Source organism: Thalassophryne amazonica, chromosome 8, assembly GCF_902500255.1.
Source record: "Thalassophryne amazonica chromosome 8, fThaAma1.1, whole genome shotgun sequence".
In the NCBI taxonomy this organism is placed as follows: Eukaryota; Metazoa; Chordata; class Actinopteri; order Batrachoidiformes; family Batrachoididae; genus Thalassophryne; species Thalassophryne amazonica.
Window position 1 is genome coordinate 80,580,088 of NC_047110.1, and position 19,172 is coordinate 80,599,259.

The 19,172-nt window shown below is 40.7% G+C and overlaps 2 protein-coding genes across 2 annotated transcripts; one reads left to right on the forward strand and one right to left on the reverse strand.

Annotated features, from left to right (window-relative positions):
• The first annotated feature begins 290 nt into the window (after positions 1-290).
• Positions 291-4,369, forward strand: rag1 (recombination activating 1). Its single transcript, XM_034175511.1, has 3 exons — positions 291-625; positions 711-1,831; positions 2,625-4,369. Exons 1-3 carry the CDS (start codon positions 291-293, stop codon positions 4,367-4,369), a joined length of 3,201 nt encoding a protein of 1,066 aa, XP_034031402.1.
• A 12,649-nt stretch (positions 4,370-17,018) lies between these two features.
• rag2 (recombination activating gene 2) lies at positions 17,019-18,617 on the reverse strand. Its single transcript, XM_034175626.1, has one exon. The coding sequence runs from the start codon at positions 18,615-18,617 to the stop codon at positions 17,019-17,021; it is 1,599 nt and encodes a 532-aa protein (XP_034031517.1).
• Positions 18,618-19,172: the final 555 nt, after the last annotated feature.

The following is a 19,172-nucleotide window of genomic DNA, read 5'->3' on the forward strand; positions in this document are numbered from 1 at the left end:
AGGCTGTGAATACTTACGTACATGTGATTTGTTAGGTTTTTTATTTTTAATAAATTTGCAAAAAATCTCAAAAACTCTTTTTTCACATTGTCATTATGGGGTATTGTGTGTAGAATTTTGAGGAAAAAAATAATTTCATCCATTTTGGAATAAAGGCTGCAACATAACAAAGTGAAGTGTTGTGAATACTTTCCAGATGCAATGTATTTTCCCATGCCTGCATCAAACTCAGCTTAGCCTGTCTTCTGTCCTTTTCTCTTCTCCCCAGGGCTTGAGGTCTAAGCCACATCATGGCAGAGATGACCCTGGAGACAGATAGCCCCAGATCTTCCATGCCAGATGAACTCCAACATCCCCACTCTAAGTACTCTCAGTGGAAGTTTAAATTGTTTAGAGTAAGGTCCATGGAGAAAGCACCTCTTCCCAGTGAAACACAAAGTGAGAACGGAACTTTGTCAGAGATCTCATCTCCTGTACCTCCTAATTTAGAGTTAGATAATGGCGTGAGGCCTGGGAGTGTTATGAAAATGTGCCTCGGAGGGAAAAGCAAAGAAAATGTGGAGGGTCCAGGCCGGAGAGTAGATATGAAACTTCAGGAGATGGAAACCCACATGAACCACCTCAGGTAAGCGAGCATATTGGGATTGTAAGACTTATGACTAATGAATTTGAAAGTGCACTTGTTTGATTATTTGGTTTTCTTTGTGAAGGTCCTTGTGCCGAATCTGTGGAACAGCCGTCAGGAAAGTTAAAGGTCCTGTGCATGAAGTTCATGGAGATCTAGATGAGTCAACTAAAGGCATACTGCGTCGAATGGGCTGCAAGTTCACCAGTTGGCCAGAGGTCATTCTTAAGGTCTTCAAAGTAGATGTGACAGATGACACAGAATCTATCCACCCTCTTTATTTCTGCCATTGCTGCTGGAAGGTGGCAATAAGAGGAGGAGGTTTTTGTAGCTTCTCCAGGATGAGGGTTGCTGAGTGGAAGCCTCACTCTTCTCTTTGCACCTTTTGCTCCCCAAAGAAATCCTTCTTTGAGAGGAGTATGAGGAAAAGACGGAGGAATCCCAGAGCCCCCAAACTGGCAAAGCGGCCCAGATGGGACCACAACAATACAGCCACTTTTGAGAAGAGAGGTTTGAGAACTGGAGGTTGTCGTTGTGGTCTTGCACGGAAGATGTCAAGAATCCACAAAGAACAATGGGTGCGGACCATCACCCAATGCCAGAAAGAACACTTCAGCACCAAGCTCATCTCGGAGAAGCTTCCCGTGGATTTCCTTCGTTCTTTCACCTGTCTTATCTGTGACCACCTGCTTAGTGACCCCGTTCAGTCCCCCTGTGGGCACCTGTTTTGCCGCAGCTGTATTTTAAAGTATAACTGCACTCTGGGTCCTCACTGCCCAGCTTGCAACTTGCCGTGTGCGAATAATGACCTCAGCCCTCCAGCCAAAGCCTTCTTAGCAGCCCTTCATTCACTGCCTCTGCTCTGCACCAGAAACGGCTGCGACGCACAGGTCAGGCTCGATTCTTTCAAAACTCACTGTCTGAGCCACGAGCTGCAACAGCAGGACGCAAACCCCACATTGGCGGAGAAAGACTTCGACAACTACCTCCTGGTCAATAAAGGAGGACGACCCCGTCAGCACTTGCTGTCACTGACTCGCCGTGCACAGAAGCACCGGCTGAGGGATCTGAAGAATCAGGTGAAGGTGTTTGCAGACAAAGAGGAAGGTGGCGACATCAAATCGGTTTGCCTGACACTCTTTCTTCTAGCGTTGAGATCTGGCAATGAACACAAGCAGGCGAATGAGCTGGAGGCTATGATGCAAGGTGAGAGGCTATTATAGGCCTTTTGTTTGAGTTCAGACAGCCTGACAAAATGAAAGTGATTATAGTGTTTGCTCATTAATATTTCTGCCTAACCTCAGATGAATTCACGTGCCTCATGAATAACAATGAGCTGAAAACTTTTGGGAATGTATTTTTTTTTTTGAGATTTTGTTTGAAAAACATTTTGTCATTATCTCTATTGAGGCACTGGCACACTCACTCACTCACTCACTCACTCACTCACTCACTCACTCACTCACTCACTCACTCACTCACTCACTCACTCACTCACTCACTCACTCCCTCTCTGCTTGTCTGTCAGTCTTTCATTGTGACGCACCCTTTAACGCACAATAACTGTAAGAATCAAAACAACATCAGCAGCTCTTGTATCTGCAAATTACACAGCCAGCACCATCCTCCTCTCGGGGGAATTGAAGCCAGCTGGTGTCTGTTTTCATCTGCAGCCAATATTTCACTCTTACGAGCTTCACTGATTCACCCTCTGTCATCTTATAACTTTAGAAAAATTATAAATGATTAGATGTGAAATCATCATACATTCATATTTTCCAGTTAAATTTCCAGTTCTCTCTGTCTGATGTGTAAATGCAAGAGTCTAATTCTACTGTAACAGAATTACACTGACAGCAAAACCGCAACACATTGGTGTTTACCACTAAAATTTGCCCTAATTTTAATTCCATTACCATAGAACTACCCAAGATATCAAATGTGTTAATGTAAGATTTTAATGTTGAGTAACTATCTTTTTTTGTTTTTTCCTGTACAGGCCGAGGCTATGGACTGCAGCCTGCTGTGTGTCTCGCCATCCGTATCAACACTTTCCTGAGCTGCAGCCAGTACCACAAGATGTACCGTACTGTCAAAGCAACTAGTGGCCGCCAGATTTTTCAGCCCCTGCACACCCTCCGAGCCACAGAGAAGGAGCTTCTCCCGGGATTTCACCAATTTGAATGGCAGCCAGCTCTCAAGAATGTCTCTCCTTCGTACAATGTAGGCATTATTAACGGGCTTTCTGGACGGGCGTCCTCCGTAGACGACATCCCAGTCGACACCATCACTCGCCGTTTTCGATATGACGTGGCGCTGGTATCGGCATTAAAAGACCTGGAGGAGGACATCATGGAGGGGCTGACAGAGTGTGGAATGGAAGACAGTGCTTGCACCTCAGGCTTCAGTGTTATGATCAAAGAATCTTGTGACGGCATGGGCGACGTCAGCGAGAAACACGGCGGGGGACCTGCGGTTCCTGAGAAGGCGGTGCGCTTCTCATTCACTATTATGTCTATCTCCATCCTGGCAGACGGCGAGGAAAAGTCAGTTACCATCTATACTGAGCCGAAGCCAAACTCCGAACTGTCCTGTAAGCCCCTTTGCCTGATGTTTGTTGACGAGTCAGACCATGAAACCCTCACAGCTGTCCTGGGGCCAATTGTTGCCGAGCGTGAAGCGATGAAAGACAGCAGACTCATTCTGTCAATGGGTGGTTTGCCTCGCTCCTTCCGCTTCCACTTCAGAGGCACGGGATACGATGAGAAGATGGTTCGTGAACTGGAGGGCCTGGAGGCCTCAGGTTCCAGCTACATCTGCACGCTGTGTGACTCCAGTCGGGCAGAGGCCTCTCACAATATGGTGCTGCATGCCATTACCCGCAGCCATGAAGAGAACCTGGAGCGTTACGAAATATGGAGAACTAATCCCTTTTCAGAGTCTGTCAATGAGCTGCGGGACCGTGTTAAAGGGGTCTCTGCCAAACCCTTTATGGAGACCCATGCAACGCTGGATGCATTACACTGTGACATTGGCAATGCCACTGAGTTCTACAAAATCTTCCAAGATGAGATTGGGGAAGTGTACAAAAAAGTCAACCCCACCCGTGAGGAACGGCGTAGCTGGAGAGCAGCCCTAGATAAACAGCTGAGGAAGAAAATCAAGCTAAAACCAGTAATGAGGATGAATGGGAACTATGCCCGGAAGCTAATGACCATGGAGGCGATGGAGGCGGTGTGTGAGCTGGTACCCACAGAGGAGAGGAGGGAAGGCCTGAGGGAGCTCATGAGTCTCTACATCCAGATGAAGCCTGTCTGGCGTGCCTCCTGTCCAGCCAAAGAATGCCCTGACCAGCTGTGCCGCTACAGCTTTAACTCCCAGCACTTTGCTGACCTCCTGGCCTCCACATTCAAATATCGGTACAATGGAAAGATCACCAACTACCTCCACAAGACGCTGGCCCATGTCCCTGAAATCATTGAACGAGATGGGTCTATTGGAGCCTGGGCTAGTGAGGGGAATGAGTCTGCAAACAAACTGTTCAGGCGGTTCCGTAAGATGAACGCACGCCAATCAAAGACCTTTGAGTTAGAAGACATATTGAAACACCACTGGCTCTACACCTCCAAGTTCTTGCAGAAATTTATGGAGGCACACAAAGACAGCGCCAAAGCTCTCCAGGCTACCTTCGATCCCTTGGAGATCCAGGATGATAGCATGTCCTTAGATGTTACTAGTATTTGATAAAAGTACTTTATCTCTGAACATTTGATTACTCAGGATTTCTGTATAGCATTTAAAACATTGCTCCTAAGAACAAGGCACAACTGTAAGTTGATTGTTGGCCAAAAGTTAACTTCTCAAATGAATAAACTTGCCACACATTTGAGCAGCTTTTGTTGGCAGGTGATGTGACTACTTCAGGATGTCTGTAACATTCCCTACTTGAAACCCAAAAATTCAGTAAAAAAAGAAAAAGAAAAAAAAGAAGGCATTTATAAATGTCGGAAATGATTGATGTTTTGGCAGGCAGAGCTTTGACTTCCCAGTATTAGTCTATATAAATTTTCCTTTTGAGAGTTTTACAGTTCTTGAGTTTTAGGATGCGGAAGGTTTTGCCGTATGGATGGATGAAAGGGCAGACAGAAGGACAGCAAGACTCTACAGTCAGGTCCATAAGTATTTGAATAGCAACCCAGTTTTTCTAATTTTGCTTTTGTACGCCACAACAGTGGAACTGAAATTAAACAATCATGATATCTTTATAGTGTCAACTTGGAGCTTTTAATTAAAGGTTTATCAAAAAATATCACATTTGGGAATTACAACAGTTTTTATATTCAGCCCTTCCATTTTCAAAGGCCATAAGTAATTGGACAAATGAAATATAAGCGTTATTGTTTCCGGTTGGTTTTCTTTAGACTAGTTGGAGGTCAGATATATGAACATTTTCAAGTCACTGAATATGTCTATGACTTCATTTATATCACCCATGTAGTACTCTATGGCTCTATGGTAAAGCTGTCTGGAGTAGGCAATTCTCAAAAACTGAATGACAGTTAAAATGAGACAAGTGAGGGAAGCCATCAAGAAACTCAAACAACTCTGAAGGAGCTTTTGAGAGCTATCTTGTCCTGACGTATTTATCATACTGCTTGCATTTCTTAATGACTGATGTAAATGGAGTCCAAGACATGTTCATGTAGGACGCAGCCTCTGTAAAAGTGATGTTTTGTCCAGTTTCTTATAGGCCCTGAAAATGGCTGTAATTCCTAAATTATTAATGTGATATTTTTATTAAATGCCTTAAATTAAAGCTCAGTCTACACTATTTTAAAAATCTATCTTAAATTTTTCATTTCAACTCCATTGTGGTGTTGATCAGAGCTGAAATCACCAACATTGTGTCACAGTTCAAATATTTATGAAACTGAAGTTTGATTGATTTACAGGAGAACTAACAATTCTTTCATGTTTTATTCATTATGATTGTGTGCCGTTAGTTTGTAAGTTTAAATAAAGCAAATGTTTTGCAAAGGTTTACAAAAAAAATTGAATTTGGAAAAAGGAGAGAAGAATTTAAAAGTGACTTACTTGCTACAGAGAAAAATAAAAGTTATGCTCAAATTTCTTTTCCTTTGCTCATAACAGGACAGTTTTTTTTACTTCACTCTGTGAAATATGGCACAGTTTATTGTATTGCAAGAATATGACACATTTATGAATTTATAGCGAGAGGATATTTATGGAAACAGATGAAAGCACAGTAAGTCATGGAAGGAAATTGTGTTAAAAAGACCACATTTGTGGCCACCGTATTAATATATCATTTGAGTTGGAGCAAAATGCAGTCACAGAGACCTAAATGTTCTTTGTTTCATGAGTGCCTGCTGAAAAAGATTACTTTAGTGCTTTATCACGGGATCCCTGAGGGGCAAAATTGATACAGGGTCACTTTGAAACAATTTTTATCTCATAGTTGTTGCACAGCTTAGGATAGATGATACTTATTAGAATTTTTCACATAAAAGAAAACATATACTGACCTTTATGTTGATATAATAAAAATATAGTTTGGTCCATTACAGAGCCTAATACCCTGCAGACCCTCTGGCAGGCAGAGGTTTCTATTCTGTGTATAAGTCCCCTGTTTTCCTTTGTTGATTTTTCTTTATTGCCATTCCAGACAGAGAAGGGCGAGTGAGGGCGAGAGAAGACTCCATGTAAACTCATCTGTTGGCAACTTTATTTGTGTGATTGATTGATTATATTGTCTTTCCTGCCGTGACCATTTTGACTCGTGACAGGCAATTTTCTTTCTGTATTTGATGGAATACTTGATTTTATTTTGCTGTCCCAAGTTTAACCACATGGCAGCTGAGAAATCTTTATTTTTCATTTGATGCTTGCCACAATGTTACAATAACATCATGTCATACAGCAGATTCCATTTCAACATGTCTCATATTTGGCTCTGCCCTAATGAATTGCATATCTAAAGTAATGGATGATGGATGATTCCTGCAATTCCACTTGTTCACAATTCACCATGTGCTTTTCTCAGTTTTATTTTTTTGAATATAGTACACTAAGCATCAGGTAAACTGTTTACTGGCATTGCAGACTTTCATTTGATTTATTGTGCATACTAGTACAGTCTTACACTGATGTTCCACTACTTTTTTACATTTTATTTGTGTTTAAATGCTGTTTGCAAATCCTGCTTATTGTATTTTCAATGAAAAGACTATTAATTGGATTGAAAACCAAAATTAATTCAATGTTTTGTTCTTGAATGAGTAAATAAACTAAAAATGCAAAATCTGACTTGATTTTGTGCCTGTTTTTACTTCATACAGAAAACTGTAGTAGTAGTAGTAGTAGCAGTAGTAGGACTAAAATCCTCTGCCAAGAAGGTATTGTTTCCAACCCAATTTGTTGGTTTATTTTTTCTGTCAGCAGCATATTTTGAAATGACATAAATTAATTTTAATGATATTTGATGGAAAAGTAGGCCTTTGGTTATAGAATAGTTAATTAGATTTAAAGGCAGATGTAAACCCAGGATTATTTTTAAACCAGTATTTTAAAAATGTCTCCCATTCATTATGATGCAATTTCTGCTTTTTTGAAACAGTACCTCCAATATCACTTCAGCACAGTTACAGGGAGAGAAACAGCAGACTCAATGTCCTTGGTAGAGGGTATTACTTCATTAACTTATGATACATACAGTATATTTGCAAGTTATTATATTATGTATAAATTAACCTAGTTAACATGAATACAATTAACATATGTGATTAAGGACTCTTAATTGACTGTTAATTACTGTTTATTACTGCATTAACTAATGTGAATTAATGTACCTTTATTTTGGTAACTTATGTTGATAGTATCTTCATAAACTATTAAATACTGTATAAAATAATAACTTAATTAACATGAATGCATTAATAAATTATTTAACTCTTAATTAACTGCTAATGTTTTATCACTGCATTAACAAATGTTAATTAAGAGTTAAATAGGTTCATAATAGTTTATAAATATACTATCAATATAAGTTACCAACATAAGGGTACAGTTACTAACATTAGTTAATGCTAGTCCTTAGTCACCATTTATTAATGGTGTTCATGTTAGCTAGGTTAATTTATATACTATATAACAAAAAATGTTAATTAATGTACCTTTTTCAGCATAATAATTCCTAAATTTAAAACAAAAAATACAAAACACATGCTTAAATATTTTCAGTGTCATGTAAAGGTTTTTGAAGCTGTTTGTAAAGATTTTTTTTTTTTTAAATCTTGGCTGTAAGGCCAGAAGGTTTTATAGAACTGCACACGGTCTGTGAATGTGTCAGTCACTTTCTTGCAGTTGTGAAATCAATCTGAATTTCACTGAATTTGAACTTGATGTCCAAAATTAGTGTAACATGGAAGAGTTTGAATTTCAGAATGATCATATTTCAACAAAACCCTCTATGAACCACCACCTCAATCAGTGCTGAAAAATGAAGCAGTTCCTTGAGGCTGGCTCCAAAAGCGAATCAATCCCCATAGATCCCCATGTTAAAATCCCCAACTTTACAGTTTGGTACAAAAAGCAGTTTCCAATCAGTCAATCAATCAATCAATTTTATTTATATAACGCCAAATCACAACAAACAGTTGCCCCAAGGCGCTTTATATTGTAAGGCAAGGCCATACAATAATTACGTAAAAACCCCAACGGCCAAAACGACCCCCTGTGGAAAGTTTTAAGCCTAATCTTAGCTAAGCTATAATTAGCTAAGATAGCTGGGTCAAGTGATGGCTTTTTAAGTAATGGTTTAATTACTGCCACCTTAAAAGCCTGTGGTACATAGCCAACTAATAAAGATAGATTGATCATATTTAAGATCGAAGCATTAAATAATGGTAGGGCTTCCTTGAGCAGCCTGGTAGGAATGGGGTCTAATAGACATGTTGATGGTTTGGAGGAAGTAACTAATGAAAATAACTCAGACAGAACGGAGAGAAAGAGTCTAACCAAATACCGGCATCACTGAATGCAGCCAAAGATAACGATACGTCTTTGGGATGGTTATGAGTAATTTTTTCTCTAATAGTTAAAATTTTATTAGCAAAGAAAGTCATGAAGTCATTACTAGTTAAAGTTAAAGGAATACTCGGCTCAATAGAGCTCTGACTCTTTGTCAGCCTGGCTACAGTGCTGAAAAGAAACCTGGGGTTGTTCTTATTTTCTTCAATTAGTGATGAGTAGTAAGATGTCCTAGCTTTACGGAGGGCTTTTTTTATAGAGCAACAGACTCTTTTTCCAGGCTAAGTGAAGATCTTCTAAATTAGTGAGACGCCATTTCCTCTCCAACTTACGGGTTATCTACTTTAAGCTGCGAGTTTGTGAGTTATACCACGGAGTCAGGCACTTCTGATTTAAAGCTCTCTTTTTCAGAGGAGCTACAGCATCCAAAGTTGTCTTCAATGAGGATGTAAAACTATTGACGAGATACTCTATCTCACTTACAGAGTTTAGGTAGCTACTCTGCACTGTGTTGGTATACGGCATTAGAGAACATAAAGAAGGAATCATATCCTTAAACCTAGTTACAGCGCTTTCTGAAAGACTTCTAGTGTAATGAAACTTATTCCCCACTGCTGTGTAGTCCATCAGAGTAAATGTAAATGTTATTAAGAAATGATCAGACAGAAGGGAGTTTTCAGGGAATACTGTTGAGTCTTCAATTTCCATACCATAAGTCAGAACAAGATCTAAGATATGATTAAAGTAGTGGGTGGACTCATTTACATTTTGAGCAAAGCCAATTGAGTCTAATAATAGATTAAATGCAGTGTTGTCAGCATCTGTGTGGATGTTAAAATCGCCCACTATAATTATCTTATCTGAGCTAAGCACTAAGTCAGACAAAAGGTCTGAAAATTCACAGAGAAACTCACAGTAACGACCAGGAGGACGATAGATAACAACAAATAAAACTGGTTTTTGGGACTTCCAATTTGGATGGACAAGACTAAGAGTCAAGCTTTCAAATGAATTAAAGCTCTGTCTGGGTTTTTGATTAATTAATAAGCTGGAATGGAAGATTGCTGCTAATCCTTCGCCTCGGCCCGTGCTACGAGCATTCTGGCAGTTAGTGTGACTCGGGGGTGTTGACTCATTTAAACTAACATATTCATCCTGCTGTAACCAGGTTTTGTAAGGCAGAATAAATCAATATGTTGATCAATTATTATATCATTTACTAACAGGGACTTAGAAGAGAGAGACCTAATGTTTAATAGACCACATTTAACTGTTTTAGTCTGTGGTGCAGTTGAAGGTGCTATATTATTTTTTCTTTTTGAATTTTTATGCTTAAATAGATTTTTGCTGGTTATTGGTGGTCTGGGAGCAGGCACCGTCTCTACGAGGATGGGGTAATGAGGGGATGGCAGGGGGAGAGAAGCTGCAGAGAATTGTGTAACACTACAACTCTGCTTCCTGGTCCCAACCCTGGATAGTCACGGTTTGGAGGATTTAAGAAAATTGGCCAGATTTCTAGAAATGAGAGCTGCTCCATCCAAAGTGGGATGGATGCTGTCTCTCCTAACAAGACCAGGATTTCCCCAGAAGCTTTGCCAATTATCTATGAAGCCCACCTCATTTTTTGGACACAACTCAGACAGCCAGCAATTCAAGGAGAACATGCGGCTAAACATGTCACTCCCGGTCCGATTGGGGAGGGGCCCAGAGAAAACTACAGAGTCCGACATTGTTTTTGCAAAGTTACACACCGATTCAATGTTAATTTTAGTGACCTCCGATTGGCGTAACCGGGTGTCATTACTGCCGACGTGAATTACAATCTTACCAAATTTACGCTTAGCCTTAGCCAGCAGTTTCAAATTTCCTTCAATGTCGCCTGCTCTGGCCCCCGGAAGACAATTGACTATGGTTGCTGGTGTCGCTAACTTCACATTTCTCAAAACAGAGTCGCCAATAACCAGAGTTTGATCCTCGGTGGGTGTGTCGTCGAGTGGGGAAAAACGGTTAGAAATGTGAACGGGTTGGCGGTGTACACGGGGCTTCTGTTTAGGGCTACGCTTCCTCCTCACAGTCACCCAGTCGGCCTGCTTTCCCGGCTGCTCGGGATCTGCCAGAGGGAAACTAACGGTGGCTAAGCTACCTTGGTCCGCACCGACTACAGGGGCCTGGCTAGCTGTAGAATTTTCCACGGTGCGGAGCCGAGTCTCCAATTTGCCCAGCCTGGCCTCCAAAGCTACGAATAAGCTACACTTATTACAAGTACCATTACTGCTAAAGGAGGCCGAGGAATAACTAAACATTTCACACCCAGAACAGAAAAGTGCGGGAGAGACAGGAGAAGCCGCATGCTAAACCGGCTAAGAGCTAGTAGCTGTGCTAAGCTAGTGGATTCCTAAAAACACACAAAGTGAATAATGTGTAAATAATTTAGAGGTGATTCAGCAGAGGGAGTGCTTTAGTTAAGGCACGTGAAGATTACACTGTGAAACAAATCGTTATCTAGGTAACTAGATCAATCTAACTGCGCAGATTAAACAGCTAACAGATACAGCAAAACACCACTGTGCTCCGGAACAGGAAGTGATACAATACCGCAGTGAGAGCCAACCATCAGTAGAGAGTAGAGTTTTCACCTCTATAGCTAGTTTCCCCTTCATGACAATTTATGGTAGGTGATTTTTTTAATAACTCATCAGTTTAAGATATTTTAAGTCATAAAGTCATGAGTAATTTGGGGTATGGTTGTTGTTTCAGGGAATACTGTTGAGTCTTCAATTTCCATATGGTTTAGTTAGCTGTGTGCTGGAGTCAGCACCTCGCTAGCAGTGACTACTAGCTACTGTGGCCTCGACCTGTATCAAGTCAATCAATCAATCAATCAATCAATCAATCAATTTTATTTATATAGCGCCAAATCACAACAAACAGTTGCCCCAAGGCACTTTATATTGTAAGGCAAGGCCATACAATAATTACGTAAAAACCCCAACGGTCAAAACGACCCCCTGTGAGCAAGCACTTGGTGACAGTGGGAAGGAAAAACTCCCTTTTAACAGGAAGAAACCTCCAGCAGAACCAGGCTCAGGGAGGGGCAGTCTTCTGCTGGGACTGGTTGGGGCTGAGGGAGAGAACCAGGAAAAAGACATGCTGTGGAGGGGAGCAGAGATCAATCACTAATGATTAATTGCAGAGTGGTGCATACAGAGCAAAAAGAGAAAGAAACACTCAGTGCATCATGGGAACCCCCCAGCAGTCTACGTCTATAGCAGCATAACTAAGGGATGGTTCAGGGTCACCTGATCCAGCCCTAACTATAAGCTTTAGCAAAAAGGAAAGTTTTAAGCCTAATTTTAAAAGTAGAGAGGGTGTCTGTCTCCCTGATCTGAATTGGGAGCTGGTTCCACAGGAGAGGAGCCTGAAAGCTGAAGGCTCTGCCTCCCATTCTACTCTTACAAACCCTAGGAACTACAAGTAAGCCTGCAGTCTGAGAGCGAAGTGCTCTATTGGGGTGATATGGTACTATGAGGTCCCTAAGATAAGATGGGACCTGATTATTCAAAACCTTATAAGTAAGAAGAAGAATTTAAAATTCTATTCTAGAATTAACAGGAAGCCAATGAAGAGAGGCCAATATGGGTGAGATATGCTCTCTCCTTCTAGTCCCCGTCAGTACTCTAGCTGCAGCATTTTGAATTAACTGAAGGCTTTTCAGGGAACTTTTAGGACAACCTGATAATAATGAATTACAGTAGTCCAGCCTAGAGGAAATAAATGCATGAATTAGTTTTTCAGCATCACTCTGAGACAAGACCTTTCTAATTTTAGAGATATTGCGTAAATGCAAAAAAGCAGTCCTACATATTTGTTTAATATGCGCTTTGAATGACATATCCTGATCAAAAATGACTCCAAGATTTCTCACAGTATTACTAGAGGTCAGGGTAATGCCATCCAGAGTAAGGATCTGGTTAGACACCATGTTTCTAAGATTTGTGGGGCCAAGTACAATAACTTCAGTTTTATCTGAGTTTAAAAGCAGGAAATTAGAGGTCATCCATGTCTTTATGTCTGTAAGACAGAGTCAAGTCAATCTGAAAGTGTTTGTCCTTTCTGACCATTTTATTACAGACGTTTCTTAGATAATATGGCTGTTTGATGAACATTTTCCTCTACTTGCACCCATCTTGTGTGTTTTTTTTTTAAGAGCTGACGTAACGTGAATTTCTCCTCTGTGAGATCAATAAAGTTTATCTTTCTGTGCAGTTAATTGCACATTTCTAGCATTTCTTTTGAGTGAAATTTTAGTATTAGTTTATTGATACTTTAGCAGATTAGCACAAAATAGCAGGTAGCTTGTTGACATTAGGCCCACTGATTGTGCAGGTCATATGTTTTAATTCCTGTACTTAAGCCACCCATTATGAAAACCACCGCTCAGTCCGCAAAATGATGCATTAATCAAACACCAAAAGCTAAGTTAGCCCATTAGCCTTAGCTTGTCTTCCTTGTTGGCCTTGTTCGGCTTTGTTCGTTTGGTCCAGGTTATGCCGATCTTTCCCATCCTGTACCTTTACCTATTGTGAGTTAGGTGGAGTCAAGAACCTCCAAGATGGGGCATTTGGACAAGCCCCATTGAAGTTTCAAAGTCATTCTTCAGAAAACTGATGGATGATGTCACGGACGGTTTGTTCAGTGTATACACAGTCTATGGTGTTGATTATTGTCTTTTATATAATGCCTAAATACATCCTTGTTATTTGATTGGTGGTTTGTTTGTCACATGATATGCATCATTCATACCATTTGCCAATGTATTCCATTTACAGTATAATTTTGGGTCGATTTAGTGTGCACTTTTGGTTCTATACATTTTGGGCTATTGCACACCACAACCACCACGTGCTCACATAATTGCCGATGGCGTTCATCCTTGTAATAAAAAAAAAAAAACCCCATCCAGTAAATCGTAAGCTGTCTGGAGGCATTTGGCGTATTCGCTGGGACGTCTCTACCTGAAGTACAATCGCTGTCGGTTTAAGAGCTTGGCAAATTTCTGTTGCGATGTTTCTCTGGACTGAGGAAAGCAAACTGCAAAATTTACACAAAAAAGTCAATGCACAGCATAAGGGCGTTATATAAAACAAATAATGAATGTTGTTTCATTTGTGCAATGGAAAGAATATTTCATTTGGTGAAAGATGAAATTTTCCATTTTTCACCTCATGGCATATACTTACCTATGGATAATTTGTACACATGTTTTCCTTTAATTGAGCCCACAAATTAATAAAACCTGCTCTCAAATCAATAAAACGTGCACACGTTTTCCTGGCCGTGATAATTCGTGCACACGTTTTCCTTTAATTGAGCCCTTGAATTAATAAAACCTGCTCTCAAATCAATAAAACGTGCACACGTTTTCCTGGCCGTGATAATTCGTGCACACGTTTTCCTTTAATTGAGCCCTTGAATTAATAAAACATGTGCACGTTTTCCTTTGAGCTCTCAAATTAATGAAACGAGTGTATGTTTTCCTTTAATTGAGCCCTCGAATTAATAAAACATGCACACATTTTCCTTTTTTTCAAAATGAACTCCATAATATGACCTAAATCGTCATCCTGACGACGGGGAGATGCTTCACCCTCAGCATCCTTTTTAATGTGTTTAAACTCCAGATGATGTCATGCTGGGCAGCTGGAGTTTTCTGTATGTCCTTGTGCGCCCAAACCATGATGATATACCTTGACCAGATCCATTTCTAATGGGGAAATGTATCAGACTGTCTCCTGGTTTGTTGACTAATAGCCAACATTTATGTGTCAAGACTGAGTAACTGAATGAACGTTTTACAAATTGTGACCATGTTTAAGTAGATCATGCCCTTGTTTTACTCAAACGATGCTTAAAACGTGCGCACAATATAATAAAACGTGCGTACAATGTAATAAAATGTGTGCACAATATTATAAAATGTGTGCACAATATAATAAAACATGCACACAATATAATAAAATGAGTGCACCATATAATAAAACATGTGAACAATATAAAAACATGCGCACATTCTCTCCCCATGCAAAACATTTTGTGATGACACTTCCAGGGCTACATAGATTATAATATACAAGTAACGAATGTTTTTTTTCATTCGTGCAATGGTAAGTACTTACCATTGCACGAATGAAAAAAAACATTCGTGGTAAGTACTTACCATTGCACCATTGCACATGCAAAACATCGCAAAATGTTTTGCACGTAGAGAGAATGTGTGCACGTTTTATTATATTGTGCGCTCATTTTATTGTGCGCATGTTTTATTATATTGTGCGCTTGTTTTATGATATTGTGCACATGTTTTATTATATTGTGTGCTTGTTTTATGATATTGTGCGCATGTTTTATTATATTGTGCGCTTGTTTTATGATATTGTGTGCATGTTTTATTATATTGTGCGCTTGTTTTATGATATTGTGCACATGTTTTATCATATTGTGCGCATGTTTTATTATATTGTGCGCTTGTTTTATGATATTGTGCGCATGCTTTAAGCATTGTTTGAGTAAAACAAGGGCACGATCTACTTAAATGTGGCCACAACTTGTAAAATGTGCACTCAATTATTCAATATTGTCTTGACACATAAATGCTGGCTATTAGCCAACAAACCAGGAGACAGTGTAATACATTTCCCCATTAGAAATGGATCTGGTCAGGGTATGTCATCATGGTTTGGGCGCACAAGGACATACAGAGAACTCCAGCTGCCCAACATGGCATCATCTGGAGTTTAAACACATTAAAAGGATGCTGAGGGTGAAGTGTCTCCCCGTCGTCAGGATGACAATTTAGGTCATATTATGGAGTTCATTTTGAACGAAAGGAAAATGTGTGCACGTTTTATTAATTCGAGGGCTCAATTAAAGGAAATCGTGTGCACGTTTTATTAATTTGAGGGCTCAATTAAAGGAAAACGTGCGCACGAATTATCCAGCCCAGGTTTTTTTTTCGTGCTCCCGGCACGAAATGAGTCAAATTTTCGTGATGGGACTTTTTTTTAACTCAATATTCCTAACCCTACTCCAACCCCGCTTCACTTTTAATTTCATGCAGCCATCACGGAATGAATGAGAATGAATTCGTGCTGCCGTAACGAACATGAGGCACTTTTCGTCACAATATCACGAACCAATAGATTAATATATAATTCGTGCTGCCGAATCACGACTTGCCGTGAGACAGGGTTAAATTATCATGGCCAGAAAAAAGGGCGCACATTTTATTAATTCGAGAGCAGGTTTTATTAATTCGTGGGCTCAATTAAAAGAAAACGTGCGCACAAATTATCAAGTCCAGAAAATAAAATATCACTTTAAGTGACCTCTCCCGGGTTCCGTAATAATCCCTGGGCGGCAGTAGGTTTTTCTTTTTTAAAATCAGTATCAGTGGCTCTTGTTCATATCTCTGATTTAACTGATCAGCTGAACAAACAAACAAAAATATTTCTGCAACTGGTCTATGTAAATTATAAATCTGTCAGCTTTAAATTTTGCAATCACAACTGCCAGTGTTGTATTGACTCCCAATGCCAATGTGATGGTGTGGTTAGATCAACACAGCTGTCTGTTTTTATTTCCAAATGCATGATAAGAACACTTGATTCTGTGGATGTTTCGTCATTTATCTGCCAAAGTGATCAAGTGAACACTAAGCTAATTGAATGCCACTGTACAAGTTACCCGCGGGCACGGTTTCATTTCATATTCCATTTTTATTGTTTAATCTTAAAAAGAATAGGTCTTATTCAGTAGGTGGTACAGCAGGCTGTCCATCATTCGAAGCGGTAATGGCTCAATTCTGAACTAATTCTGCATGTCAAAGTGTCCTGGAGCAAGACAATCAACCTCAAATTGCTGAAGGATAATCGGAAAGGATTATCACCAGGAAAGGCGTCCATGTGTAAAAACCTTAGCCAGCACAAAAAAAAGCACCTCAGCCCACACTGAAGGAAGAAAATATGAATACCAACACCAACTTATGAGATCAAAATTTTATTTGAAGAATAAACGCAAATGTTGTTCAAAACACTTTTTTTTGGCTGTGGTTCTTGACAGAACACAATAAACTCATTCATCACTCAGAAACACCGACTTCAATAAAAGATGGTGATATTGCTTTGAAGACAGGAAACCTCCATTTCAGTTTGTATTTTTCCATTTTAATCCCATGACAAATTTAATTTAGTACAAATCTTTATTTCAGACATTTTATTATGTCACTCATTTGCCAAATACAAACATGAGTACAGCATCCAATAATGCTCTGAAGATGAAACAAGAGTCAGTCAAAAAGCCTCCTGAAAAAGCTTTTTTTTGCAGGTGACATCTTGAGTGTAGGGGGCGTTTTCCTGAGCTTCACTTTCATCGGAGTGCGTTTCAGTGGAGTGATCTCTCGAGTTGTGGTCATCTCCTGGTATGGCAGCCCGCCATGGTCCTGGCAAAAGTACTTTTTGGTGCCCTGAGAGAGCCGGAGTAGCAGGGTCTCAGATAGCTCCATGCACTGAGCATGGACCCAATGACCTCCCTCCCCCCTGGAGCAGAAGATCATGGCTGGTCGGTACAGCTCAGTGGAGTAGTAAGGTTCCCATGTGTTGGGGTCCACCTGACACCCCAGGCAGCATTTGATCCAGTAGCCTGTTTGTGATTCATCTTCCTCATCCTCTTCATTGTAAGCATCTTCTTCATCACTGCTGTCCTCCAGCTCATGGGGCTCGCGACCAAAGTACAACTCCTCTGAGTCTTCTAGAGGAGTAGAGTTCTCAAAATCTGTTGACTCTTGGCTGCAGCTCTGGAGTCCTTCCTCTGGTGTGTTTTCATCCTTGGTCTGGAAGCTCACCTGGTAGAAGTAATACATATCTGTCTGGGATAGCTGTCCCTCAGTCGGGACAGCTATTAGGACACTTCCCTCTCCGACAGTGCCACCAAACCAAGTGCGGCTATGGCTGACATCTGGGGGCCACTGTGGCGGGTCTAAGGGCTCGATGTGGATCCCTTTCTCATCCAGAATGACAGTGCTACACTCCATTCTCTTTTGAGAATCAGCCTTATAGCCTCCTAAGACGATGTATCTGTGAGACGGTCCTGTACGGGTGATGAGGGCGCTGGAGATGGACATACCGGAGTCTAAGGCCTCACATGAAAGCACAGGACTGCCCTGAAGGAGCTCCACATGCAAGCGAAAGAGTCGAGGAGGTCGAGCATCAGAACTGAGTGAGTGACCACCTAGAAAGTAGACACAGTCTTCCCTAGCAATAGCCAGATGGAAAGACTGTCCATCACTGAGCTCGGGTAAAGTGTGAGCGGACGAAACGCCGAACTCCAGGTCAAATAAGAATACCTGTGGAGGACAATCTACCACGCTGTTCCAGCTCTCAGTGGTCCGCTCACCTGCGGGCATATAAGACCGCCCTCCAAACAGTAGACATGCCGTCTTCCCATGACTCCGGACCATGGTGCACGTGTGGCCGTATCGGGCCCCAGGCAGTTCTCCAACTAGTTCTTTCTCTTTGCAGCGCAAGGTCAGTTTCCGATTGCAGCCCCGGCTATCCATGGTCAGCAGGTACAGGCTGGATGAAATCTCGTTGTTGGGTGTGCGGCCTCCGTGGATGATGTAACTCTCCGGATAGCCATCATAAGGGTCAAGGCGGCTAACAGCAGGGCAGCGTAAAGGAGGAAGGTAGCAGGAGTCATTAGAGAAGGAGATGGGTTTCAGCTTAAGCTCATCACGTTGTAGCCGTACCCCAAATATTCCTGTTGGGCAGGAGCGCTTAGGCCAGCCTTTTTGGCCAAATAACAAGACTTCACCATCCATCTGCAGCAGGGAGCATCCAGGCTGTAGAAGCCCTGCACAGTTGACTGGAGTTAACGCTTGTAGGCTCATTTTCCAGATGGTGCCTGTGTCAAAAACAGCACACAAACACAACACCAGTCAGCTGTTGGTGGTTTGGGTACAGAGCTTTTAAACTTTTACTTCCTTTTTAACACATGGAAGACTTTGATCATCAATGCACGTCATGTCATTCAGTTTAGAATAAATAATACATCATTTATCCATGATTCAACAAATGACTTCTTTTAATCCTTTAATGCTCAGCTCAACGGTTAAGTAGAGAATATTGATATTTACTACATTCTATGAAAAATGTGAGGACATTAAAGGGTTAAAATTTCAAACTTGTAAAACTGCATATGCAACTGACACTCTGTTGAAAAATACCATATCTGTACTTTGAGAAAGGTGCCTGAAAGTTTTAAATTTGATATGTTACCACAGGTTAGCCGATTAGCATGAGTACATTGATGACTTTAAGACCATAATCTGCGAATCCTGAATAAATGAGAGGGTCATACTTTTTTTAAGCAAACCATTATGAAAACCACTACTCAGTCCCCCAAAATAAAACATTTAATAAAACACCTGAATCAACAGGTTAGC

Excerpts from the sequence above, each read along its gene's own strand:
- rag1 (XM_034175511.1), top strand. The coding sequence starts at position 291 with ATGGCAGAGATGACCCTGGAGACAGATAGCCCCAGATCTTCCATGCCA. Across the intron at positions 626-710 it reads ACCCACATGAACCACCTCAG|GTCCTTGTGCCGAATCTGTG; the intron begins GTAAGCGAGCAT and ends TTCTTTGTGAAG. Across the intron at positions 1,832-2,624 it reads GCTGGAGGCTATGATGCAAG|GCCGAGGCTATGGACTGCAG; the intron begins GTGAGAGGCTAT and ends TTTCCTGTACAG.
- rag2 (XM_034175626.1), bottom strand. The coding sequence starts at position 18,617 with ATGAGCCTACAAGCGTTAACTCCAGTCAACTGTGCAGGGCTTCTACAG.